General features: G+C 37.1%; 1 protein-coding gene across 1 annotated transcript in view; it reads left to right on the top strand.

Moving 5' to 3' along the window:
• Positions 1 to 22781, top strand: part of CCDC7 (coiled-coil domain containing 7) — an 85452-nt gene that overhangs the window by 46284 nt on the left and 16387 nt on the right. Inside the window, exons 16-18 of the mRNA XM_018056851.1 lie at positions 11263 to 11321; positions 18951 to 19245; positions 20380 to 20452. Of these exons, the coding sequence (XP_017912340.1) occupies positions 11263 to 11321; positions 18951 to 19245; positions 20380 to 20452 (427 nt within the window). The remainder of the gene's footprint in view (positions 1 to 11262; positions 11322 to 18950; positions 19246 to 20379; positions 20453 to 22781) is intronic.

The following is a 22781-nucleotide window of genomic DNA, read 5'->3' as shown; positions in this document are numbered from 1 at the left end:
TTTTGTGGTCCCATACAAATTTGAGAATTATTTCTTTTATTTCTGTGAAAAATGTCATTGGAATTTTGATAGATTTCATGGATTCTGTAGATTTTTCTGTATAGTATGGACATTTTAACAGTATTAATTCTTCCAATCTATGAGCATAGACTATCTTTCCACTTCTTTCTGTCTTATTCCCTCAGTATCATATAGTTTTCACCTCCTTGGTTAAATTTATTCCTAGGTATTTTATTCTTTTTTGATGCAATTGCAAATGAGATTGTTTTTTTGACTTCTCTTTTAGATAGTTCATTTTTAGCATGTAAAAATACAGTAGATTGCTATTCATCAATTGTATATCCTGCAACTTTATTTATTCTAACAGTTTTGGGGTAGTCTTTAGGGTTTTCTCTATCATGTCATTTGAATATGGTGACAGATTTATTTCCTCTTTTCCAATGTAGACAGCTTTTGTTTGTTGTTTGCCAAATTGCTCTGTCTAGGAATTCCACTAATATGTTGGATAAAAGCAGCAAGAATGGGCATCCTTTTCTTATTTCTGATCTTAGAGGAATTGCTTTCAGCTTTTCACTTTTGAGTGTGATGTTATCTATGGGTTTATCATACACGGCCGGTTTTATGTTGAGTATTTTCTTTCCCTCCATACCCACTTAATTGAGAGCTTTTATCATAAATGTTGAATTTTGTGAAATGCTTTCAGTTTTTTTTACAGTTACTGAGATGATCTTCCAAATTATTCATTTTGTTAATGTGGTATACCTCATTGACTAATTTCTAGATAATGAATCATTTCTATACCCCTGGTAGAAATTCCTCTTGTTCATGTTGTATGATCCTTTTAATAGATTGTTAGAATCAGTTTGCTAATATTTTGTTATTTTTGCATCTTTGTTTATCAGGGATATTTGTAATTTTCTTTTATTGTGGTGTCTTGGGTTTTAGTATCTGAATAATGCTGGTGTTATAAAATGAGTTTGGAAATATTGCCTTCTGTTCTATTGTTTCATGTTTGGGAATGCATGTAAGAATTAAAGATTTTAAAATTAAAAAAATTTAAAAAAAAGAAAGAGTTTCAGAAGAATTGGTATTAATCCTTCTGTGAATATTGGGTGGAATTCAGGAGGGAAATGTCCTGGTCGTGTACTTTTGTTTGTAAGGAGTTTTAAAAATACAGATTCGTTATCCTTAATAGTAGTAATGAGTAATTTTTGTTTCCTCATGATTCAATCTTAGAAGATTGTATGTTGTAGTTATTGATTAATTTATTCTCAATTGTTAGTACTATTGCTGTATAATTGTCATAGTAGTCACTTCTGATCCTTTGTATCTCTGTGATATCAGATGTCATATTTCTTCTTTTATTAATTTGAGCCTTCTTTTTTCTTTGTGAGTCTAGCTAATTGTCTGTTTTGTTTATCTTTTCAAAGAGCCGCTGCTTGGTTTTATTGATTTTTTTGTTTGTTTGACGTCTTCTTAGCCTCCATTTCATTTATTTCTGCTGTAATTCTTTATGATTTCCCTTCTTTTACTAAACTCGGACTTTGTTCTTCTTTTTCTAGTTCCTTGAAATATAAATTTGTTACTGGTTTGAGATTTTTCTTATTTGTAAAGTAGGCATTTATTACTGTGAACTTTCCTTGCAAAATAGCTTTCACCGCATCCCATAAATTTCAGTATGTGGTATATCCATTTTCTTTTGTCTCAGGGTACTATTTTAATTTTGGTTTTGATTTCTTTCTTGATCCATTGGTTGTTCAATAGCATGTTTATATAATCTTCACATATTTGTAAATTTTCCAGTTTTCTTCTTGTAATTGATTTCTACTTTCATAATATTGTGGTTGGAAAAGATAGTTAATATGATTTTAATCTAATCCTAAATTTGTTAAAACTTGTTTTGTGGCCTAACATACAATCTGTTCTGGAGAATGTTCTATGTCTACTTGAGAAGAATCTGTATCCTGTTTATTTTGGATGGAATGTTCTATCTATTTATATATATTTGTCAAGTTAATATGATCAAATATACCATTTATATATGATACTTTCTTATGTTTTTTGTTTGATTGTGTTATTGTTTTTGGCCACACCACATGGCTAGTGGGATCTTAGTTCCCTAGCCAAGGATTGAACCCACACTCTCGGCAGTGAAAGCATGGAGTCCTAACCACTGGACCACAAGGAAATTCCTGACAATGCTTTCTTATTGATTTTCAGTTTGAATGCTCTATTTGTTAATGTAAGTGGGGTTATTAAAGCCCCCTTATTAAAGCCCCCCTTTATTGCTGTATATTTCTTCCTTTAGATCAGTTAACAGTTGGTTTGTATATTTATTGCTCCTATATTGAGTGCATAATGTTAAATCCTCCGGTTGAATTGACCCTTTTATCTTTATGTAATACCATTCTTTGTCACTTATTATGGTTATATTTCAAATTTTATTTGTCTGATAGAAGTAGAGCCACTCCGTTTCTTTTGGTTTCCACTTGCATGGAGTATCTTTTTGGATCCCTTCACTTTCAGTCTGTGTCTTTGGATTTGAAATGGGTCTCTTATAGGCAGCATGCAGGGGTGTGCATGCGCATGCATGTGTGTGTGTGTGTTTGTTGTAGTATGTTCATATGTTTTTTGATTTGAGAATTTAATTTATTTAAAGTGATTATTGATAGGTATATTCTTGTTGTTCAGTCACTCAGTCATGTCTGACTCTTGCAACCCCATGGACTGCAGCATACCAGGCTTCCCTGTCCTTCACCATCTCCCAGAGTTTGCTCAAACTCATGTCCATTGAGTCGGTAATGCCATCCAATCATCTCATCCTCTGTCATTCCCTTCACCTCCTGCCTTCAATCTTCTCCAGCATCAGGGTCTTTTCTAACGAGTAGGCTTTTCATATCAGGTGGCCAAAGTAGTGGAGATTCAGCTTCAGTATTAGTCCTTCTAATGAATGTTCAGGGTTGATTTCCTTTCAGATTGGCTGGTTTGATCTTTTTGCTGTCTAAGGGACTCTTAACAGTCTTCTCCAGTACCACAAAGCATCAATTCCTCAGTGTTCAGACTTCTTTATGGTCCAGCTCTCACATCTGTACATGCTGCTGCTGCTAAGTCGCTTCAGTCATGTCCGACTCTGTGAGACCTCATAGACGGCAGCCCACCAGGCTCCCCCATCCCTGGGACTGTCCAGGCAAGAATACTGGAGTGGGTTGCCATTTCCTTCTCCAGTGCATCAAAGTGAAAAGTGAAAGTGAAGTTGCTCAGTCGTGTCCGACTCAGCGACACCGTGGACTGCAGCCTACCAGGCTTCTCTGTCCATGGGATTTTCCAGGCAAGTGTACTGGAGTGGCTATATATGACTTCTAGGAAAACATTAGCTTTGAGGATATGGACCCTTGTTGGCAAACTGATGTCTCAGCTTTTGAACACACTGTCTAGGTTTGTCATAGCTTTTCTTCCAAGAAGCAACCGTCTTTTAATTTCATGACTGCAGTCACCATCTACAGTGATTTTGGAATCCAGAAAAATAGTCTGTCACTGGTACCATTTTGCCCCCATCTATTTGCCATGAAGTGTTGGGACCAGATGTCATGATCTTGGTTTTTTGAATGTTGAGTTTTAAGCCAGCTGTTTCACTCTCCTCTTTCACTTTCATCAAGAGGCCCTTTAGTTCCTCTTTCTTTCTGCCCTAAGGGTGGTGTCATCTGCATATTTGAGGTTATGGATGTTTCTCCCTGAAATCTTGATTCCAGCTTGAGGTTCAGTAGCCTGGCATTTCTCATGACGTACTCTGCATATAAGTTAAATAAGCAGGGTGACAATATACAGCCTTGTCGCATACTCCTTTCCCAATCTGGAACCAGTCCATTATTCCATGTCCGGTTCTAACTGTTGCTTCTTGACCTGCATACAGATTTCTTAGGAGGCAGGTCAGGTGGTCTAGTATTCCCATCTCTTTAAGAATTTTCCACAGTTTGTTGTGATCCGCACAGTCAAAGGCCTTATTTAGCAGTCAGTGAAGCAGAAGTAGATGTTTTTCTGGAATTATCTTGCTTTTTTCTATGATCTAACGGATGTGGGCAATTTGATTTGGTTTCTCTGCCTTTTGTAAATCCACCTTGTACATCTGGAAGTTCTTGGTTCACATACTATTGAAGCCTTGTTTGAAGGAGTTTGAACGTTACTTTACTAGCATGTGAAATGAGTGCAATTGTGTGGTAGTTTGAATATTCTTTGGGTTCTTTGGGATTGGAATGAAAACTGACCTTTTCCAGTCCTGTGGCAACTGCTGAGTTTTCCAAATTTGCTGCCATATTGAGTGCAACACTTTAACAGTATCATCTTTTAGGATTTAAAATAACTCAACTAGAAATTTCATCACCTTCCCTAGCTTTGTTCATATTAATGATTCCTAAGGCCCACTTCATGTCACTCTCCAGGATGTCTGGCTCTAAGTGAACAACCACACCACTGTGGTTATCCAGGTCATTAGTAGCTATTAATCCACTAATCTTATATTGGCCCCTCCACCTTTCCCTTTACCCGCTGGTAACTAGTAGTTTGTTCCCTGTATGTGTGAGTCTGCTGCTTTTCTGTTATATTTACTAGTTTGCAGTACCTATTTATTTAAGCATTTTTCTGTTTCCATTGGTACTTTTTAAAAAATAAGAAACTTTTAATGCAATTTTAAAGGTTAGACTCCATTTACAGTTATTACAAAATATTGGATGCATTGTACAAGTTGAGAAATAGAGCCAACATATAGTGTATAATAGTATACATCAATTTTAATTAGTACACCAGTTTAAAAATTGGTGTATAATAGTATACATCAATAGTAGAAAACTATATACTTCAATTTAAATATTGAATAAAACAACACACACATATATATATCTATAAAATTGTAAATCAACTATACCTAGGAGTGGAATTATTGGGTCATATGGAAGTTCTCTTTTTACGTTTTAGGAACTTTCCATACTGTTTTCCACAGTGGCTGCAGTGCTGTTTTGATAGGGATTCCATGGAATCTGTAGATTGTCCTGTATTGTGTGTTCATTTTAACAATATTAATTCTTCCAATCCAAGAACATGGTATGTCTTTCCATCTGTTTGAGCTTTCTTTATTTCATTAGCGTCTTACAGTTTTCCTAGTGAAGTTCTTTTGCCTCCTTATGTAGGTTTATTCCTAGGTATTTTATTCTTTTTGAAGTGATGGTAAATTAGATTATTTCCTTAATTTCTCTTGCAGATGGTTCATTGTAAGCATGTAGAAATGAAACAGATTTCTCTATATTAGTTTTGTATCCTCCAACTTTACCAGATTCAAAATGAGCTTGAGTCGTTTTCTGGTGGCATGGTTAGGATTTTCTGTGTATGTCACCATGTCACCATGTCATCTGCAAAGAATCACAGTTTTACTTCCTTTCCAATTTGGATTTTTTAAATTTATTTTTTATTGAAGGATAATTGATTTACAGAATTTTGTTGTTTTATGTCAAACCTCAACATGAATCAACCACAGGTATACATATATCCCCTGCCTTTTGAACCTCATTCCCATCTCCCACCTCATCTCACCCCTCTAGATTGATATAGAGCCCCTGTTTGAGTTTCCTGAGCCTTACAGCAAATTCCTGTTGGCTATCAATTTTACATGTGGTAATTAAGTTTCTGTTACTGTTTCCATACATCTTACCCTCTCCTCCCCTCTCCCCATGTCCATTAGTTTATTCTCTATGTCTGTTTGTCCCTTCAGTTCAGTTCAGTTCAGTCACTCAGTCATGTCCAACTCTTAGCGACCCCATGAACTGCAGCGCGCCAGGCCTCCCTGTCCATCACCAACTCCTGAGTTTATCCAAACTCATGTCCATTGAGTCGGTGATGCCATCCAACCATCTCATCCTCTGTCTTCCCCTTCTCCTCCTGCCTTCAATCCTTCCCAACATCAAGGTCTTTTCAAATGAGTCAGCTCTTCGCATCAGGTGGCCAAAATATTGGAGTTTCAGCTTCAACATTAGTCCTTCCAATGAACACCCAGGACTGATCTCCTTTAGGATGGACTGGTTGGATCTCCTTGCAATCCAAGGGACTCTCAAGAGTCTTCTCCAAGACCACAGTTCAAAAGCATCAATTTTTTGGTGCTCAGCTTTCCTTATAGTCCAACTCTCTCTATACATGACTACTGGAAAAACCATAGCCTTGACTAGACTGACCTTTGTTGACAAAGTAATATCTCTGCTTTTCAATATGCTATCTAGGTTGGTCATAACTTTCCTTCCAAGGAGTAAGCACCTTTTAATTTCATGGCTGCAATCACCATCTTTGGTGATTTTGGAGCCCAGAAAAATAAAGTCAGCCACTGTTTCCCCATCTATTTCCCATGAAGTGATGGAACCAGATGCCATGATGTTAGTTTTCTGAATGTTGAGCCTTAAGCCAACTTTTTCACTCTCCTCTTTCACTTTCATCAAGAAGCTCTTTAGTTCTTCTTTACTTTCTGCCATAAGGGTGGTGTCATATACATATCTGAGGTTATTGATATTCCTCCTGGCAATCTTGATTCCAGCTTGTACTTCTTCCAGCCCAGCATTTCTCATGATGTACTCTGCATACAAGTTAAATAAGGAGGATGACAATTTACAGCCTTGACATACTCCTTTTCCTATTTGGAACCAGTCTGTTGTTCCATGTTCAGTTCTAACTGTTGCTTTCATGACTTGCATACAGGTTTCTCAAGAGGCATGTCAGGTGGTCTAGTATTCCCGTCTCTTTCAGAATTTTCTACAGTTTATTGTCAAAGGCTTTGGCCTAGTCAATAAACCAGAAATAGATGTTTTTTTCTGAAACTCTCTTGGTTTTTTGACGATCCAGCGAATGTTGGAAAACATTCGATCTTTGGTTCCTCTGCCTTTTCTGATGCCAGCTTGAATATCTGAAAGTTCATGGTTCATGTACTGCTGAATCCTGGCTTGGAGAATTTTGAGCATTACTTTACTAGCGTGTGAGATGAGTGCAATTGTGTGGTAGTTTGAGCATTCTTAGGGATTGCCTTTCTTTGGGATTGGAATGAAAGCTGACCTTTTCCAGTCCTGTGGCCACTGCTGAGTTTTCCAAATTTGCTGGCATATTGAGTGCAGCACTTTCACAGCATCATCTTTTAGGATTTGAAATAGCTCAAGCGGAATTCCATCACCTCCACTAGCTTTGTTCATAGTGATGCTTTTTAAGGCCCAGTTAACTTCACATTCCAGGATGTCTGGCTCTAGGTGAGTGATCACACATCATGACTATATGGGTTGTTTCTCCATTGCTGCCTTATAAATAAATTCTTCAGTACCATTTTCTAGATTTCATATATATGCATTAGAATACAATATTCATCTTTCTTTTTCTGACTCATTTCACTTTGTATAATATGTTGTAGGTTCAACCACCTCATCAGAACTGATTCAATTGTGTTCCTTTTCATGGCTGAGTAATATTTCATTGTGTGTATGTACCACAACTTCTTTATCCATTCATCTGTGAATGGACATCTAGGTTGCTTCTATGTTCTAGCTATTGTAAAAGCTGCCACAATGAACAGTGGGATACATGTGTCTTTTTCAACCCTGGTTTCATCAGGGTATATACCTAGTAGTGGGCTTGCTGGGTCACATGATGGTTTTATTCCTAGGTTTTTAAGGAATCTCCATACCGTCTTCCATAGTGGCTGTATCAGTTTACATTCCCACCAACAGTGCAAAAGCGTTCCCTTTTCTCCATACCCTCTCCAGCATTTATTGTTTTAGACTTTTTGATGATAGCCATTCTGAACGGTGTGAGGTGATAGCTCATTGTAATTGTGATTGCATTTCTCTAGTAACTAGTGACGTTGAGCATCTTTTCATTTGTTTGTTAGCCATCTGTAATGTCTTCTTTGGAAAAATGTCTGTTTTTGATTGGGTTGTTTGTTTTTCTGGCATTGAGTTCTATGAACTGCTTGTATATTTTGGAAATTAATCCTTTATCAATTGTTTCATTTGCTATTATTTTGTCCCATTCTGAGGGTTGTCTTTCACCTTGCTTATAGTCTCCTTTGCTGTGCAAAATCTTTTAAGTTTAATCAGGTCCCACTTGTTTACTTCTGTTTTTATTTCCATTACTCTTAAGAGGTGAGTCATAGAGGATCTTGCTTTTTTATGATTTTTTTATGATGTGTTGCTGAATTCTGTTTGCTAAAATTTTGTTGTTATTTGGATCTATGTTCATCAAAGATATTGGCCTGTAGTTTTGTGTGTGTGTGTGTGTGTGTGTGTGTGTGTGTGTTTGTCTGGATTTGATATCAGGGGGATGGTGGCCTCCTAGAATGAGTTTTGAAAGTGTTCCTTCCTCTGCAATTTTTTGGAAGAGTTTTAGAAGAAAAGGCATTAGCTCATCTCTAAATGTTTGATAGAATTCTCCTATGAAGCCATCTGTTCCTGGGCTTTTGTTTTTTGGGAGATTTTTGATCACAGCTTCAATTTCAGTGCTTGTAATTGGGTTGTTCATAATTTCTATTTCTTCCTGGTTCAGTCTTGGAAGATTGAACTTTTCTAAGAACCTGTCCATTTCTTCCAGGTTTTCTATTTTATTGCCGTATAGTTGTTTATAATAGTCTCTTATAATCCTTTGTATTTCTGCATTGTCTGTTGTAACCTCTCCTTTTTCATTTCTAATTTTGTCTATTTGATTCTTCTCTTTTTTTTCTTGATGAGTCTGGTTAAAGGCTTGTCAATTTTGTTTATCTTCTCAAAGAACCAGTTTTTATTTTTATTTTTATTTTACGTTACAATACTGTATTGGTTTTGCCATACATCCACATGAATCCACCATGGGTGTACACATGTTCCCAATCCTGAACTCCTCTCCCACCTCCCTTCCCATACCATCTCTCTGGGTCATCCCAGTGCTCCAGCCCCAAGCATCCTGTATCCTGCATCGAACCTAGACTGGCGATTTGTTTCTTATATGATATTATACATGTTTCAATGCCATTCTCCCAAATCATTAATCGTTACTATTGTTTCTTTCATTTCTTTTTCATTTATTTCTGCTCGGATCTTTATGACATTTCTTTCTACTAATTTTGGGGTTTTTTGTTCTTCTTTTTCCAATTGTTTTAGGTGTAAAGTTAGGTTGTCAATTTGATGTTTTTCTTGTTTCTTGAGGTAGGATTGTATTGCTATAAACTTCCCTCTTAGAACTGCTTTTGCTCCATCCCATAAGTTTTGTGGTGTTGTGTTTTCATTGTCATTTGTTTCTAGAAATTTTTTGATTTCTTCAGTAACCTGTTGGTTATTTAGAAATGTGTTGTTTAATCTCCATGTGTTTGTGTTTCTTACAGTTTTTTTTTTCTTGTAATTGATATCTAGTCTCATAGCATTGTGGTCAGAGAAGATGCTTGATATTATGTCAATTTTCTCAAATTTACTGAGGTTTGATTTGTGACCCAAGATGTGGTCTGTCCTGGAGAATGTTGCATGTGCACTTGAGAAGAAGGTGTGTTCTGAATTTGGATGGAAGGTCCTGAAGATATCAGTGAGATCCAGTTCATCTAATGTATCATTTAAGACTTTTGTTTCCTTATTGTGTTTAGATGATCTGTCCATCAGTGTGATTGGGGTGTTAAAGTCTCCTGCTATTATTGTGTTACTGTCAATTTCTCCTTTTATTGTCTGTTAGTGTTTGTCTTATGTATTGAGGTGCTCCTATGTTGCATGCATAGATATTTACAAATGTTATGTCTTCCGTTTGGATTGATCCCTTGATCATTATGTAGTGTCCTTCCTTATTGCTTGTAATCTTCTTTATTTTAATGTCTACTTTGATACGAGGATTGCTACTCCAGCTTTCTTTTGCTTCCCATTTGCATGGAATATATTTTTCCATCCACTCACTTTCAGTCTATATGTGTCTTGAGGTCTGAAGTGAGTTTCTTGTAGACAGCATATATATGGGTCTTGTTTTTGTATACATTCAGCCAGTCTGTGTCTTTTGGTTGGAGCATTTAATCCATGTACATTTAAAGTAATTATTGATATATATGTTCCTATTGCCATTTTCTTAATTGTTTGGGGTTCATTTTGTAGATCTTTTTTTTTTTTTCCTTGACTATATAAGTCCCTGTAACATTTGTTGTACAGCTGGTTTGGTGGTACTGAATTCTCTTAACTTGCTTGTCTGAAAAAGCTTTTTGTTTCTCCATCAATTTTGAATGAGATCCTTGCCAGTACAGTAATCTTTGTTGTAGATTTTTCCCTTTCAGTACTTTAAATATATCCTACCATTCCCTTCTGGCCTGCAGAGTTTCTGCTGAAAGATCAGCTGTTAAGCATATGGAGTTTCCCTTGTATGTTATTTGTTGCTTCTCCCTTGCTGCTTTTAATATTCTTTCTTTGTGTTTAGTCTTTTTTAGTTTGATTAGTATGTATCTTAGTGTGTTTCTCCTTGAGTTTATCCTGAATAGGACTCTTTGTGCCTCTTGGACTTGATTGACTATTTCCTTTTCCATGTTGGGGAAATTTTCAATTATAATCTCTTCAAAAATTTTCTTATACCCTTTCTTTTTCTCTTCTTCTTCAGGGACCCCTATAATTTGAATGTTGGTGCATTTGATATTTTCCCAGATGTTTCTGAGACTGTCCTCAGTTCTTTTCATTCTTTTTACTTTATTCTGCTCTTCACAAGTTATTTCCACATTTTATATTCCAGCTCACTGATTCGTTCTTCTGCTTCAGATATTCTGCTATTGATTCCATTTAGAGTGTTTTTAATTTCAGTAATTGTGTTGTATGTCTCTATATGTTTATTCTTTAGTTATTCTAGGTCTTTGTTAATTGATTTTTGCATTTTCTCCATTTTGTTTTCAAGGTTTTTGATCATCTTCACTATAATTATTCTAAATTCTTTTTCAGGTGTTTTGCCTATTTCTGCTTCATTTATTTGGACTTCTACATTTCTAGTTTGTTCTTTCATTTGTGTAGTATTTCTCTGCCTTTTCATTTTTTAAAAACTTACTGTGTTTAAGGTCTCCTTTTCCCAGGCTTCAAGGTTAAGTTCTTTCTTCCTTTTGATTTCTGCCCTCCTAAGTTTGGTCCAGTGGTTTGCAAGCTTTGTATAGGGTGAGATCTGTGATGAGTTTTTGTTTGTTTGTTTTTCCTCTGATGGGCAAGGCTGAGTGAGGTGGTATTCCTGTCTTCTAATAATTGGGTTTATATTTTTGCTTTGTTTGTTGTTTAGATGAAGCGTCCTGCAAAGAGTGTTACTCATGGTTGGGTGATGCCGGGTCTTGTTTTCAAGTGATTTCCCTGAGTTCTCACTATTTGATACTCCCTAGGGTTAGTTCTCTGGTAGTGTAAGGTCTTGGAGTCAGTGCTCCCACTCCAAAGGCTCCGCCTGATCTCTGGTCGGGAATGAAGATTCCACAAGTGGTTTGTTATGGCATTAAGTGAGATTAAAACAAATATCCAAAAATGAGAAGCCAAAGATGAACCCCAGATACATGGCAGTTACAAAATCAGGCAAATAATAATTAAAATAATGGAATATATACATATATATACCCATGAGCAAAGTCAAAACAGTCCAACAAAAATAACATACAGTAGATTGACCCAGCGAACAAAGGAAATAAAAAATTGTATTTACCAGTTAAGAACAAAACTAACTAAAGCACAAACTGGAAAACAAAGTTAAAGCAAGGTGCCAAGTGGGGAATAAAGCAATGAAAACACAACTAAGAAATATGTTGAGAGGAAAGGAAAGAAAGAATAGATATGCACAGTTAAATAGAGGTAGATGAAGAAGATTTATATACATTAAAGATTAAGTGCAAGGGGAAAAAAATGGTAGGAAAAGCAAACAAAGGAATAAGTGTAGAAAAATAAGTTTAAAAATTAAAAAAAGAGAGAAAGAAGGAAACTCCACAGAACTGCAAAAGCCCAATGTAGAGGCAGAGGTTTATAACAACAATAAAAAATGTGACTGAGAAAAAAAAATGCTCAAAAGCTTAATTGGATTTCATAGTGCCAATAAAATCGACAACTACAGCAGAGGGGGACGAAAAAGGAAAAATGAAAAAAATCCAAAAGAATCTACAGAACAAGTCAAAACAATAATAAATGTTTTTCTTGAGTCATTGCTGTCAGAGTCCTTTCCCTTGCTGGGAGTCATGTCCACCTCACTACCCTAGGAGGCCCTCCAACACTGTGCTTATCTCTGGACCTGCTGTGGGGGCAGCTCAGATTCTAATCTGGTCCAACTCATGTGTTCTTGCCTCCAGTGTCTACAGCTATCAGAACTAGTGCATTTTCTTTTGTGGGAGCTCTCAATGACCTTTTATATATTCCATAGACACAGAGTCTTCCTAGTTGATTGTGTGGACTTAATCTTCATTTTGTACAGCTGGTGGGAAGGTTTTGGGTCTTCTTCCTTAGCCACACTGCCCCTGGGTTTAAACTGTGGTTTTATTTCCACCTCTGCATGTGGGTCGTCCACTGGAGTTTGCTTCTGATGCTGCCTTGGAGGACTTGGGTTTGCCCATGTGAGGCCCAGGTGTGGAGGTGGTGCAGCTGCTTGGGTCGCAGGGGTTCTTGCAGCACCAGGTACTCAGGGTAGTTGGTGGCTAGGGCAGCAGGAAATATAGCGCTCTAGAAGGATATGGCAACCAGTATTGGCCAATACACTCCAGTATTCTTGCCTGGAGAAACCCCTCCCTGACAGAAAAGCCTGGCAGGCCACAGTCTACAGGGTCACAAGGAGTCTGACACTGTGCGCATAGATGAAAGACCTTTTTTTGCCTGTGGCAGCTATGCCTCAATCAGAATTTAGCATGAAGGTGGCACAGCTGCTTGGCTTGCGGGGACCCTGGTGGCACCAAGTATTCAGGGACATGGACTGCCTCCACTGCAGGAGTTACGGCCCTATGACAGTCTTTTTTCTAGCCTCTTGTAGCTGGCCATCAGAAGGCCTTTTTGGCCAGTCTTTCTCCATAGCTCTGCCTGTTCAGGCACTTAGAGGGGGCCCCCCTGGCTGGGGTCCTACTCTGTAGATCAGTGCGTCAGGCACTTAAAGGGGCACCCTAGGTGAAGTCCTACTCTGTAGTTCGGTGCACCAGACACTTAAAGGAGCAGTATGGGTGGGGCCCTACTTTGTAGTTCAGTGCCTTAGGTGTTTGATGGGCCAGCCTCTCTATTATTCAGCTGCCGATGCTGGCATGTGGGAAGAGAGGCTATGGTGATGAATCCACTCCCTACATGTGACTCAGGAGTATCTCCTTGCCTCCATGGCTGCCCAGCTTTCCTCCACAGGCATTTCCCACCACAGTCTCCTTCCTCACATCCCCTCAATCATCTCTCTGCAGTCAACAGCAGCCCTTGCTCTGGGATTGCTCTACAATCCCCAAACTCCAGCTTCCAGCTGTTGCGCCTTCCAGAGGACCTGTGTTCTTGTCTGAGATATGTATGGCTGTGGCAAGGACTGTCTGATTCTCATTCCATTTAGGCTGCCACAGATGAGCTGTTTCACTCTCAGGCTTAAATGTTTCTCCTCTGACTTGGACAGTTGCTCCGATGTGGGGATTGGATCCCTGCTTCAGTTCCCTCACCTGCCGAGTTCAGGTCCAGTCCTACTAACACTCCTGTTTTTCCCCCTAGTTCTTTCTTCCTACCGAGTTTTGCGTGGTTCTATATTTTCTTTTCCTCTGGTTCGGTACTCCTGTCTGCTCTCAGCTGGTGTTCTGCATGCACTTCTGTGTCTGAAGGTGTATTCCTGATGTATCTGTGGAGAGAGATGTACTCCACATCCACCTACTCCTCCGCCATCTTGTTCTCTCCAATTTGGATTTTTTAAAATTTCTTTTTCTTTTCTGATTGCTGTGTTCAGGAGTTCCCAGACTGTTGAATAAAAATAGCCAAGAGTGGGCATCCTTGTTCTTTGCCTGATACTAGAGAAAATGCTTTCATCTTCTCTGTTGAATATGTGTTAGCTAAGGTTGTCATATATAGCCTTTATTATGTTGAAATATGTTCCCCCTAAGCCCACTTTCTGGAGAGTTTCTTAATCATAAATGGATGTTGAATTTCATCAAAGGCATCTATTGAGATAATCATATGGTTTTTATTCTTAAATTTTTTAATGTGTTACATATCACATTGATTTGCAGATAATGAAAAATCATTGCATTTGTGTGATCAGTATCGGTTCAGTCGCTCAGTTGTGTCAGACTCTTTGAGATCCCGTGGACTGCAGCACACCAGGCTTCCCTGTCCATCACCAACTACCGGAGTTTACCCAAACTCATGTCCGAGTCGGTGATGACATCCAACCATCTCGTCCTCTGTCATCCCCTTCTCCTCCCACCTTCAATCATTCCCAGCATCAGGGTCTTTTCAAATGAGTCAGTTGTTTGCATCAGGTGGCCAGAGTACTGGAGTTTCAGCTTCAGCATCAGTCCTTCCAATGAATATTCAGGACTGACTTCCTTTAGGATGGAATGGTTAGATCCCAAATCCCCTTGCAGTCCAAGGGACTCTCAAGAGTCTTCTCCAGCACCACAGTTCAAAAGTATCAATTCTTCTGCACTCAGTTTTCTTTCTAGTCCAACTCTCATATTCATACATGACTATTGGAAAAACCATCTCTTTGACTAGATCTTTGTTTGCAAAGTAGTGTCTCTGCTTTTTAATATGCTGTCTAGGTTGGTCATAGCTTTACTTCCAAGAAGCAAGCATCTTTTAATTTCTTCAGTCACCATCTGCATTGATTTTGGAGCCCCCAAATTTTTTGAAGCCCCACAAAATAAAGTCTGTCACTGTTTCCATTGTTTCTCCATCTATTTGCCATGAAGTGATGGGACCAGATGACATGATCTTAGTGTTTTGAATGTTGAGTTTTAAGCCAAATTCTCTGATAAATCCCACTTAATCATGTATTAAAGTACTGTTGAATATAATTCACTAGTATTGAGGGTTTTTCCATCTATATTTGTTAGTGATTTTGGCCTGTAATTTTCTTTTTTTGTGGTATCTTTGTCTTGTTTTGGTGTCAGATTGATGCTGCCTCATACTGTGAATTTGGAAGTGTTCCTTCCTCTGCAGTTTTTTGGAATAGTTTTAGTAGCATAGGGTTAAGTTTTTAAGTGTTTGGTAGAATTTACCTGTGAAGCCTCTGAAGCTGGATTTTTGTTTCTTGTGAATTTTAAAATTATTGATCCAGTTTCAGTACTGGTAGTTGGTCTGTTCATATTTCTGTTTCTTCCGGGTTTAAGTTTAGGTGATTGTACCTTTCTAAGAATTTGTCCTAAAAAGCTAGGTTGTCTGTTCCCAAAGTAGTAAAGAATCCACCTGCCAATGCAGGAGCTGCAGGAGAGGCAGATTTGATCCCTGGGTTGGGAAGATTCCCTGCAGTAGGAAATGGCAACCCACTCCAGGATTCTTGCCTGGAGAATCCCATGGAAAGTGGAGCCTGGCGGGCTACAGCCCATGGGATTGCAAAAGAGTTGGACGCAACTGAATGCTAAAGAACAGCAGCAAGTAGTCTCTTATGATTCTTTTTATTTTTGTGATGTTGGTTGTAACTTCTTTTTCATTTGGGATTTTATTGATTTGGACACTTCCTTTTTTTCTTGGTGAGTCTGGCTAAAGGTTTATTCATTTTGCTTGTCTTTTCAAATAACCAGCCTTTAGCTTCATTGATTTTTTTTTTTTTAGTTTCTATTTTATTTAATTCTACTCTAATCTTTATGATTTCTTTCCTCTGACTGACTATAGGTTTTGTTTGTTTTTTTTCTGTAGCTCATTTAGGTGTAAGATTAGGTTGTTTATTTGATGTTTTTCTTATTTCCTGAGGTAAGCTTGTATTGCTGTTAACTTCCTACTTAGAGCTGCTTTTGCTACATCCCATAGGTTTTAGATTGTCATGTTGTTATCTTTTGTCTCTAGGTATTTATTTCCTCTTTGATTTCTTCAGTGATTCATTGGTTGTTCAGTAGCATATTGTTTAACTTCCACATGTTTGTGGGTTTTTTGCAGTTTTTTTTTCTTGTAGTTGATCTAGTTTCATAGTGTTGCAATTAGAAAGATGGTTGATATAATTTCAGCTTTCTTGAATTTGCTGAGACTTCTTTTGTGGCCTCACATGGAATCTCTCCTACAGAATATTCCATGTGCAGTTGAAAAAATATGTATTCTGCTGAGTTTGTATGGACTGTTCCATGTATATACATAATCCATGTGGTTTAATATGTGATTTAAGTTAGTGTTTCTTTATTGATTTTCTGTCTGGATCATCTATCTTTTTGATGTGAGTGGGGTGTTAAAGTCCCCTACAGTTTTTGTGTTACTGCCAGTTTCTCTTTATGTATTATGAATATTTGTTTTATGCATTTAGATGTTCCTGCAATGGGTGCATATATATTTACAGTTTTATGTTCTTAAATTGATCCCTTTCTCATTGTTTAATTCCTTTCTTTGTTTCTTATAATAGTCTTTGTTTTAAATCTATATACTTTTTTCTAAGTATTGCTATGCCAGGTTTCTTTTGATTTTAATTTGCATGAGACATCTTTCTATACCACCTCACTTTTAGACAGTTGGATGTCTTAGGTCTGAAGTGAGTCTCTTGTAGGCTGTGTGTGTGTGTGTGTGTGTGTGTGTGTATCTTGTTTTGTATCCATTCAGTCACTTTGTGTCTTGATTGGGACATTTATTCTGTTTACATTCAATGTGATTTTGATTGGTATGTTCTAATTGACATTTTGTTAATTGTCTTGGAATTGGTTTCCTAGACCTTTTTTCCCCTTTCTTTCATTCTCTTGTGTTTTGACAACTGCCTTTAGTGTCATGTTTGGATTCTTTTGTTTGTGTATCTAGAGTAGATTTTTGATTTGTGGTTACCAGCAGTTTTATATTTAGGAATCTCTCAATATACATGTGATTATTTTCAGTTGCTGATTTCTGCATTTCAAACATTTTAACAACCCTTTGTTGTCACTTCTCTCCACCCCCCACCCCATGATTACTGTTTTTGACATCATCTTTTACATCTTTTTGTATCTCTTAACTGCTTATTGTGAATATAGAAAATTTTACTACTTTAGTCTTTTAATCTTCCTACTAATTTTGTATGTGGTTGACTTACTACCTTTACTGTATATTTGCTTTTAACAATGAGCTTTTCACTTTTGTGCTTTTTATGTTTCTAGTTTTTGCCTTTTCTTTTCACTTGGAAAGTTCCCTTAAGATTTCTTGTAATGCTGGCTTGGTAATGCTGAACTCTTTGCCTTTGCTTGGTTGTACAACTTTTGATCTCGCCATCAAATCTGAATGAAAGCATTAAGGGGTAGAGCATTTCTTGTTGTAGGTTTTCCCTTTCATCACTTAAAATACATCATGCCACTCCCCTCTGGCCTATAGAGTTTCTGCTGAAAAGTTAGCTGATAGCCTGGCCTTATAGGAGTTCTCTTTTATCTAACTTGTTGCTTTCCCTTGTTTTACTATTCTCTCTTTATATAAATTTGTCTCATTTTAATTGTGGTGTGTCTTGGTGTGGTTGTCTTTGGGATGATTGTGTTTGGAACTCTCAGTGCTTCCTGGACCTTGATACCATTTCCTTTCTCAGGCTATGGGAGTTTTTCAGCTATTTTATCTTCAGATATGTCCTCTGCCCCCTTTCTCTCACTTCTCCTTTTGAGATTTCTATAATGCCAATATTAGGAGGTTTGATGTTGGGCTGGTTCATGATACAGCTGGCTGCAGGATCAGTGGTTACCTGACACTTGTTCCAGCCTGGTTAAGGATGTGGCCAAATCCCTGGGCAGCTGGCTAAGGGGCCTAAGGTGTTTAAATACTTGGTATTGGCCTGCTGTTGAGTGGGCTGGGTCCTACCATGGCAGGCTGCAGGCTGCAGTGGTCCTGGGGCTGGTGTCTGACTGCTGGTGGATAGGACACCCTGTGTCCCAGGGTGACTGTGGGCTCAGGTCCTCTGAAGGCAGCTACTGAGTAAGTCCCTTCCTGGCTAATTGCTTGGCCTGAGGGGTCCCAGTTCTGGTTCTGACAGACTGGTGGGTGAGGCTGGGTCCCAATAAGCTAAAGGGAGTATTCCAGAGTGGAGCTTGGTTATCCCAGTGACCATGTGGTAGAAAGAACTTTCAAAATTGCCTGCCACCAGTGTCTGTGTCCCCGTGGTGAGCTCCAGTTTCCTTCTGCCTCTCTGGTAGGCTCTCCAAGAGCAGCAGGTGGGTGTAATCCAGTCTCTTTTTAAATGACTGCTTCTGCTACGATTCCTGGAGTGTGTGAGATGATGTGTGTGTTTTCTTAGAAGGGAGTCTCTATTTCCCATAATATTCTGACTTTCCTGAAAGTAAGTCCCATTGACCTTCAAAGCCAAATGTTCTAGATGGCTTGTGTTGGTGTAGGACTACTGGGCTGGCAACCCCAGTGTGGGGCTTGGACCTCTTGCTCCTTGGGGATAACCTCTGCAATTGTAATCATCCTCCCTTTGTGGGTTACTCACTTGGGGCTGTGGATGTTGACTATAGTCTGACTCCACTTCTTCTCCCTATCTTCTTGTGGTTCCTTCTTTAAATCTTTAGTAGAAGATCTTTTCTGCTAACCATCCAGTTTTTCTCATCAATAGTTGCTCTGTAAATGGTTGTAATTTTAGTATGCCCATTAGAGGAGGTGGGCTTAGGGTGTTCCCACTCTGCTGTCTTAGCCAATTTGAGACTCTTTGTCTCTATTTTAAAACCCATGAAATATATTATCCTTAGCTTGTTATCTAGCATCAATTTCACATTTGTATTACTATTAATTAGTGAATAATTATAATTACTCATTTAATATCCTTATAGATTATGCAAATGATTCTTTAGTTACAAATGAAAAATGTTGTTCATATAATCTAATACCAGATGTTTTGTAATTCTAAAGCTCAGAGAAGGAAAGAGCTAGCCCTGCTATTTCAGATCTTTCACAGATCCTCAAGTCTCAAGATGGATCACCTTTTTTAAAGACTCCAAGTGAACGTTTAACTGATGAAGATCTATCCCGTATAGTTTCATCAAAGAACTATGATAAAACATTCACAACAATGTTATGGCATGAAGAAATTAAAGATGCACAGTCTGTTGGAAAATTGCTTCAAGAGAATGAAATGTTTACAGCACCATTCATCTCACCTTCTGTTGTTAAAAAAAGGGTGCTGGGTACTGATGTCTCAAAGGTGGTAAGATATAGCATAATAAATTGAAAGTTTTTTATTTTAATTGCTATACTTCTTCAATATTTTCATTCAATGTTAATTTAAAACATCAATATTTTCTTGTTTAAATGGAATTAAAAGTTTGCCATTTGATTCAATTCATTATTTATTTTTTTAAATTTATTTTGTTTTGGAGTACAGCCAATTAACAATGTCATGATAGTTTCTGGTGGACAGCAAAGGTACTCAGCCATACATATACATGTGCCCATTCTCCTCCAAACCCCTATTCCATCCAGGCTGCCACATAACATTGATCAGAGTTCCATGTGCTATAGAGTAGGTCCTTGTGGTTACCCATTTTAAATACAGCAATGTGTAAATATTGATCCCAAACTCCCTAACTATGATAAAACCTGTTATATATTTAGAATTTTAAAGGGATGTTTGGGAATCAATATTTTAATGTAAAAGTTCTCATCTGTACCAACAAAGAATTTGTGGCTTGAGTGATAATTTTAATGATAGATTGAAAGATATGTGATTTCTGAGACAGAAATTATTTCATGTTCATCTATAAAAATTTTTACATATTAAGATAATTGTGAGAGCATAGTTGTTTGGAAATAATTTTATATACCTTAAACATGCCTTAGAAAATTATTAAAGTTGCCTTTGCTAAAATACTATTTAACTAGGAAATTCTTAGTTAAAATTCTGGGAAAAAGAAAAATGATAATGATATTTGACATATTCATATATGTAAATTATATTTAACATATTCACAATATTTTTTATCATGCAAGCTATTAAGTGGCATTATAAAAATAATTTTGTAAAGCCATTTGAGTTTGCCTAGAGATTGAATTAGGTGAAAATATAAATCTAAACTAGACTCATAATTTTAAAATATTAACTTGATTTATTTGGAATTATTTATGAAGAAAAATCACAATTTTGCTTGGGAAAGGTCCTTCCACACTATGAAATGTTCCCAAATGTCCCTCATATATATTAATTGTTTTCATTTTTAAGTTTGATACATTCAAGAAATAATGAAAGATAAAAAGTTTCTTTAATGACATTGTAGTTATAGAAGGTAATTAGAGTCCTATGATGTATAATTTGTAATTACTTGTTTTAACTTTTGTGATTAAGGCTGATATTTTAGAAGAGAATTTACAAACTAAGATTGAAAAACAAACTTACCAAGAAGCAAGAGAATTTCAAGGTAAAAAGATTATGTCTTGTAAGAAAAAGATGTTAATGATTCTGTGTTCCCATGTTATAAGTAAATGAAGTGAGAACATTACTAAGTATAGAAATAACTTTTTAGACAGTCATGAGATAATATATAAATATACTGACCAATGTGTAAAGATTAATTTGGTGAGTTAACATACTGCTCAGTCTATCTTAACTGTGTGTAAAGGGAAAGTGATAGCTTTGTCTCAAACAAATAACACTATTTGGCATTATGAATTCTTAACATAATATTATACCCTAAATCCATCAGAGTATAGCAGGAAAAAAAATATGCTTTGTGTTATAAATAATTAATGTTTTAGCTGGGTTTGGGGGTGTTCAATGTATATTTTATAAAACATGAGTTTATTCTTTTTTCCCAACATACGTAGCTTTTATTATAACCCATCCATATCTTATTGCATTGGTTGAAACTTCCAAAGTAATTTTTTTTAAACAGTTGTGATGCAAGGAGATCAAACCAGTCAATCCTAAAGAAAATCAGTCCTGAATATTCACTGGAAGGACTGATGCTGAAGCTGAAACTCCAATACTTTGGCCACCAGATATGAAGAACTGACTTATTGGAAAAGACTCTGATGCTGGAAAAGATTGAAGGCAGAAGGAGAAGGGGATGACAGAGGATGAGATGGTTGGATGGCATCACCAGCTTGATGGACTTGAATTTGAGCAAGCTCCAGGAGTTGGTGATGGACAGGGCAGCCTGGTGTGCTGCAGTCCATGGGGTTGCAAAGGGTTGGACACGGCTGAGTGACTGAACTGAGAGTATGGAAGCATCGCTCTTCTTTTGTGCTTTGAAATGAGAGTGTTTCTGTGGTTTCACCTATGATGATTAGTTACCTGAGATAAATATTTTGATTATGGTCAGGATGTTTTCTTTCGTACAGAGTTTATCATGATTTTTTAACCAGTAGTTGAACTCAATTAATTGACACATTTTTTTCATTGTGATAAAAGATACATAAAATTTGACATTTTAATCATCTTTAAAGTATAAAATTCAATAGCATCAACTGCATTCACAGTGTTGTGCAATCATCACTACATCTATATCCACAACTTTCATCACCCTGAAAATAAACATGTTAGGCAGTAACTCCCACTCCTGCCTCCATCCCGCCCCTGGTAACCTCTCACTTTCTTTCACTTACTCACTTTCCTTCACTTACTCACTTACTTTCTGTGGGTTTGGCTATTATGTTTCATGTAAGTGGAATTATATATTTGTCCTTTTGCACCTGGCCTGTTTCACTTAGCATAATATTTTCAAGGCTCACCACAGTTTAGCATATGTCAGAATTTTGTTTCTTTTTATCAACTGTGGTGTTGGAGAAGACTCTTGAGTGTCCCTTGGACTGCAAGGAGATCCAACCATTCCATACCATCCTAAAGGAGATCAGTCCTGGGTGTTCATCGGAAGGACTGGTGCTGAAGCTGAAACTCCAATACTTTGGCTACCTGATGCGAAGAGCTGACTCATTTGAAAAGACCCTGATGCTGGGAAAGATTGAGGGCAGGAGGAGAAGGGGACAACAGAGGATGAGATGGTTGGATGGTATCACTGACTCAATGGACATGAGTTGGGTAAACTCTGGGAGTTGGTGATGGACAGGGAGGCCTGGCGTGCTGCAGTTCATGGGGTCACAAAGAGTTGGACACAACTGAGCAACTGAACTGAACTGAATGTATTATTGTATGTACATACCACATTTTGTATATCCATTCATCTGCTGATGGACATTTAGATTGTTTCCACTTTTGGCTACTGTGAATAATTCTACACTGAACATGGTGTAGGATATCTGTTTAAATCTCTGTTTTCAATTGTTTGGGTAGGAGTATATTTGCTGGATCATAAAATAATTTTAAGTTTAGCTTTCTGAGGAACTGCACAACTGTTTTCCACAGCGGCTGCACCATTTTCTGTTCTCAGTAACAATATACAATGGTACACACCCTTGTTTTCCTTTTTGTTTGAATTATGTTTATTCCAGTAGGTATGAAGTATATCTCATTATAATTTTGATTCATATTTACTTAATTATTAAAGATTATACATATCTTTTTATGTGCTTATTGGTAATTTGTATATCTTCTTTGGAAAAAAATGTCTTTACAACTCCTTCACCATTTTTAAAAAAATATTTAGAGTATTTATTACCTACTTGACTTTAAACCAAGTCTCAATAAAACACAACAAAATTGTGCGACCATATAAATGATATCCCCTTATCAAAATTAAATTAACTTGGAAATAAATACTTTAAAATCATGTATTTGGTCATTTAAAATTT

This window comes from Capra hircus, chromosome 13 (assembly GCF_001704415.2).
Source record: "Capra hircus breed San Clemente chromosome 13, ASM170441v1, whole genome shotgun sequence".
NCBI classification, from domain to species: Eukaryota; Metazoa; Chordata; class Mammalia; order Artiodactyla; family Bovidae; genus Capra; species Capra hircus.
This window is presented reverse-complemented; position numbering and strand designations above follow the sequence as displayed.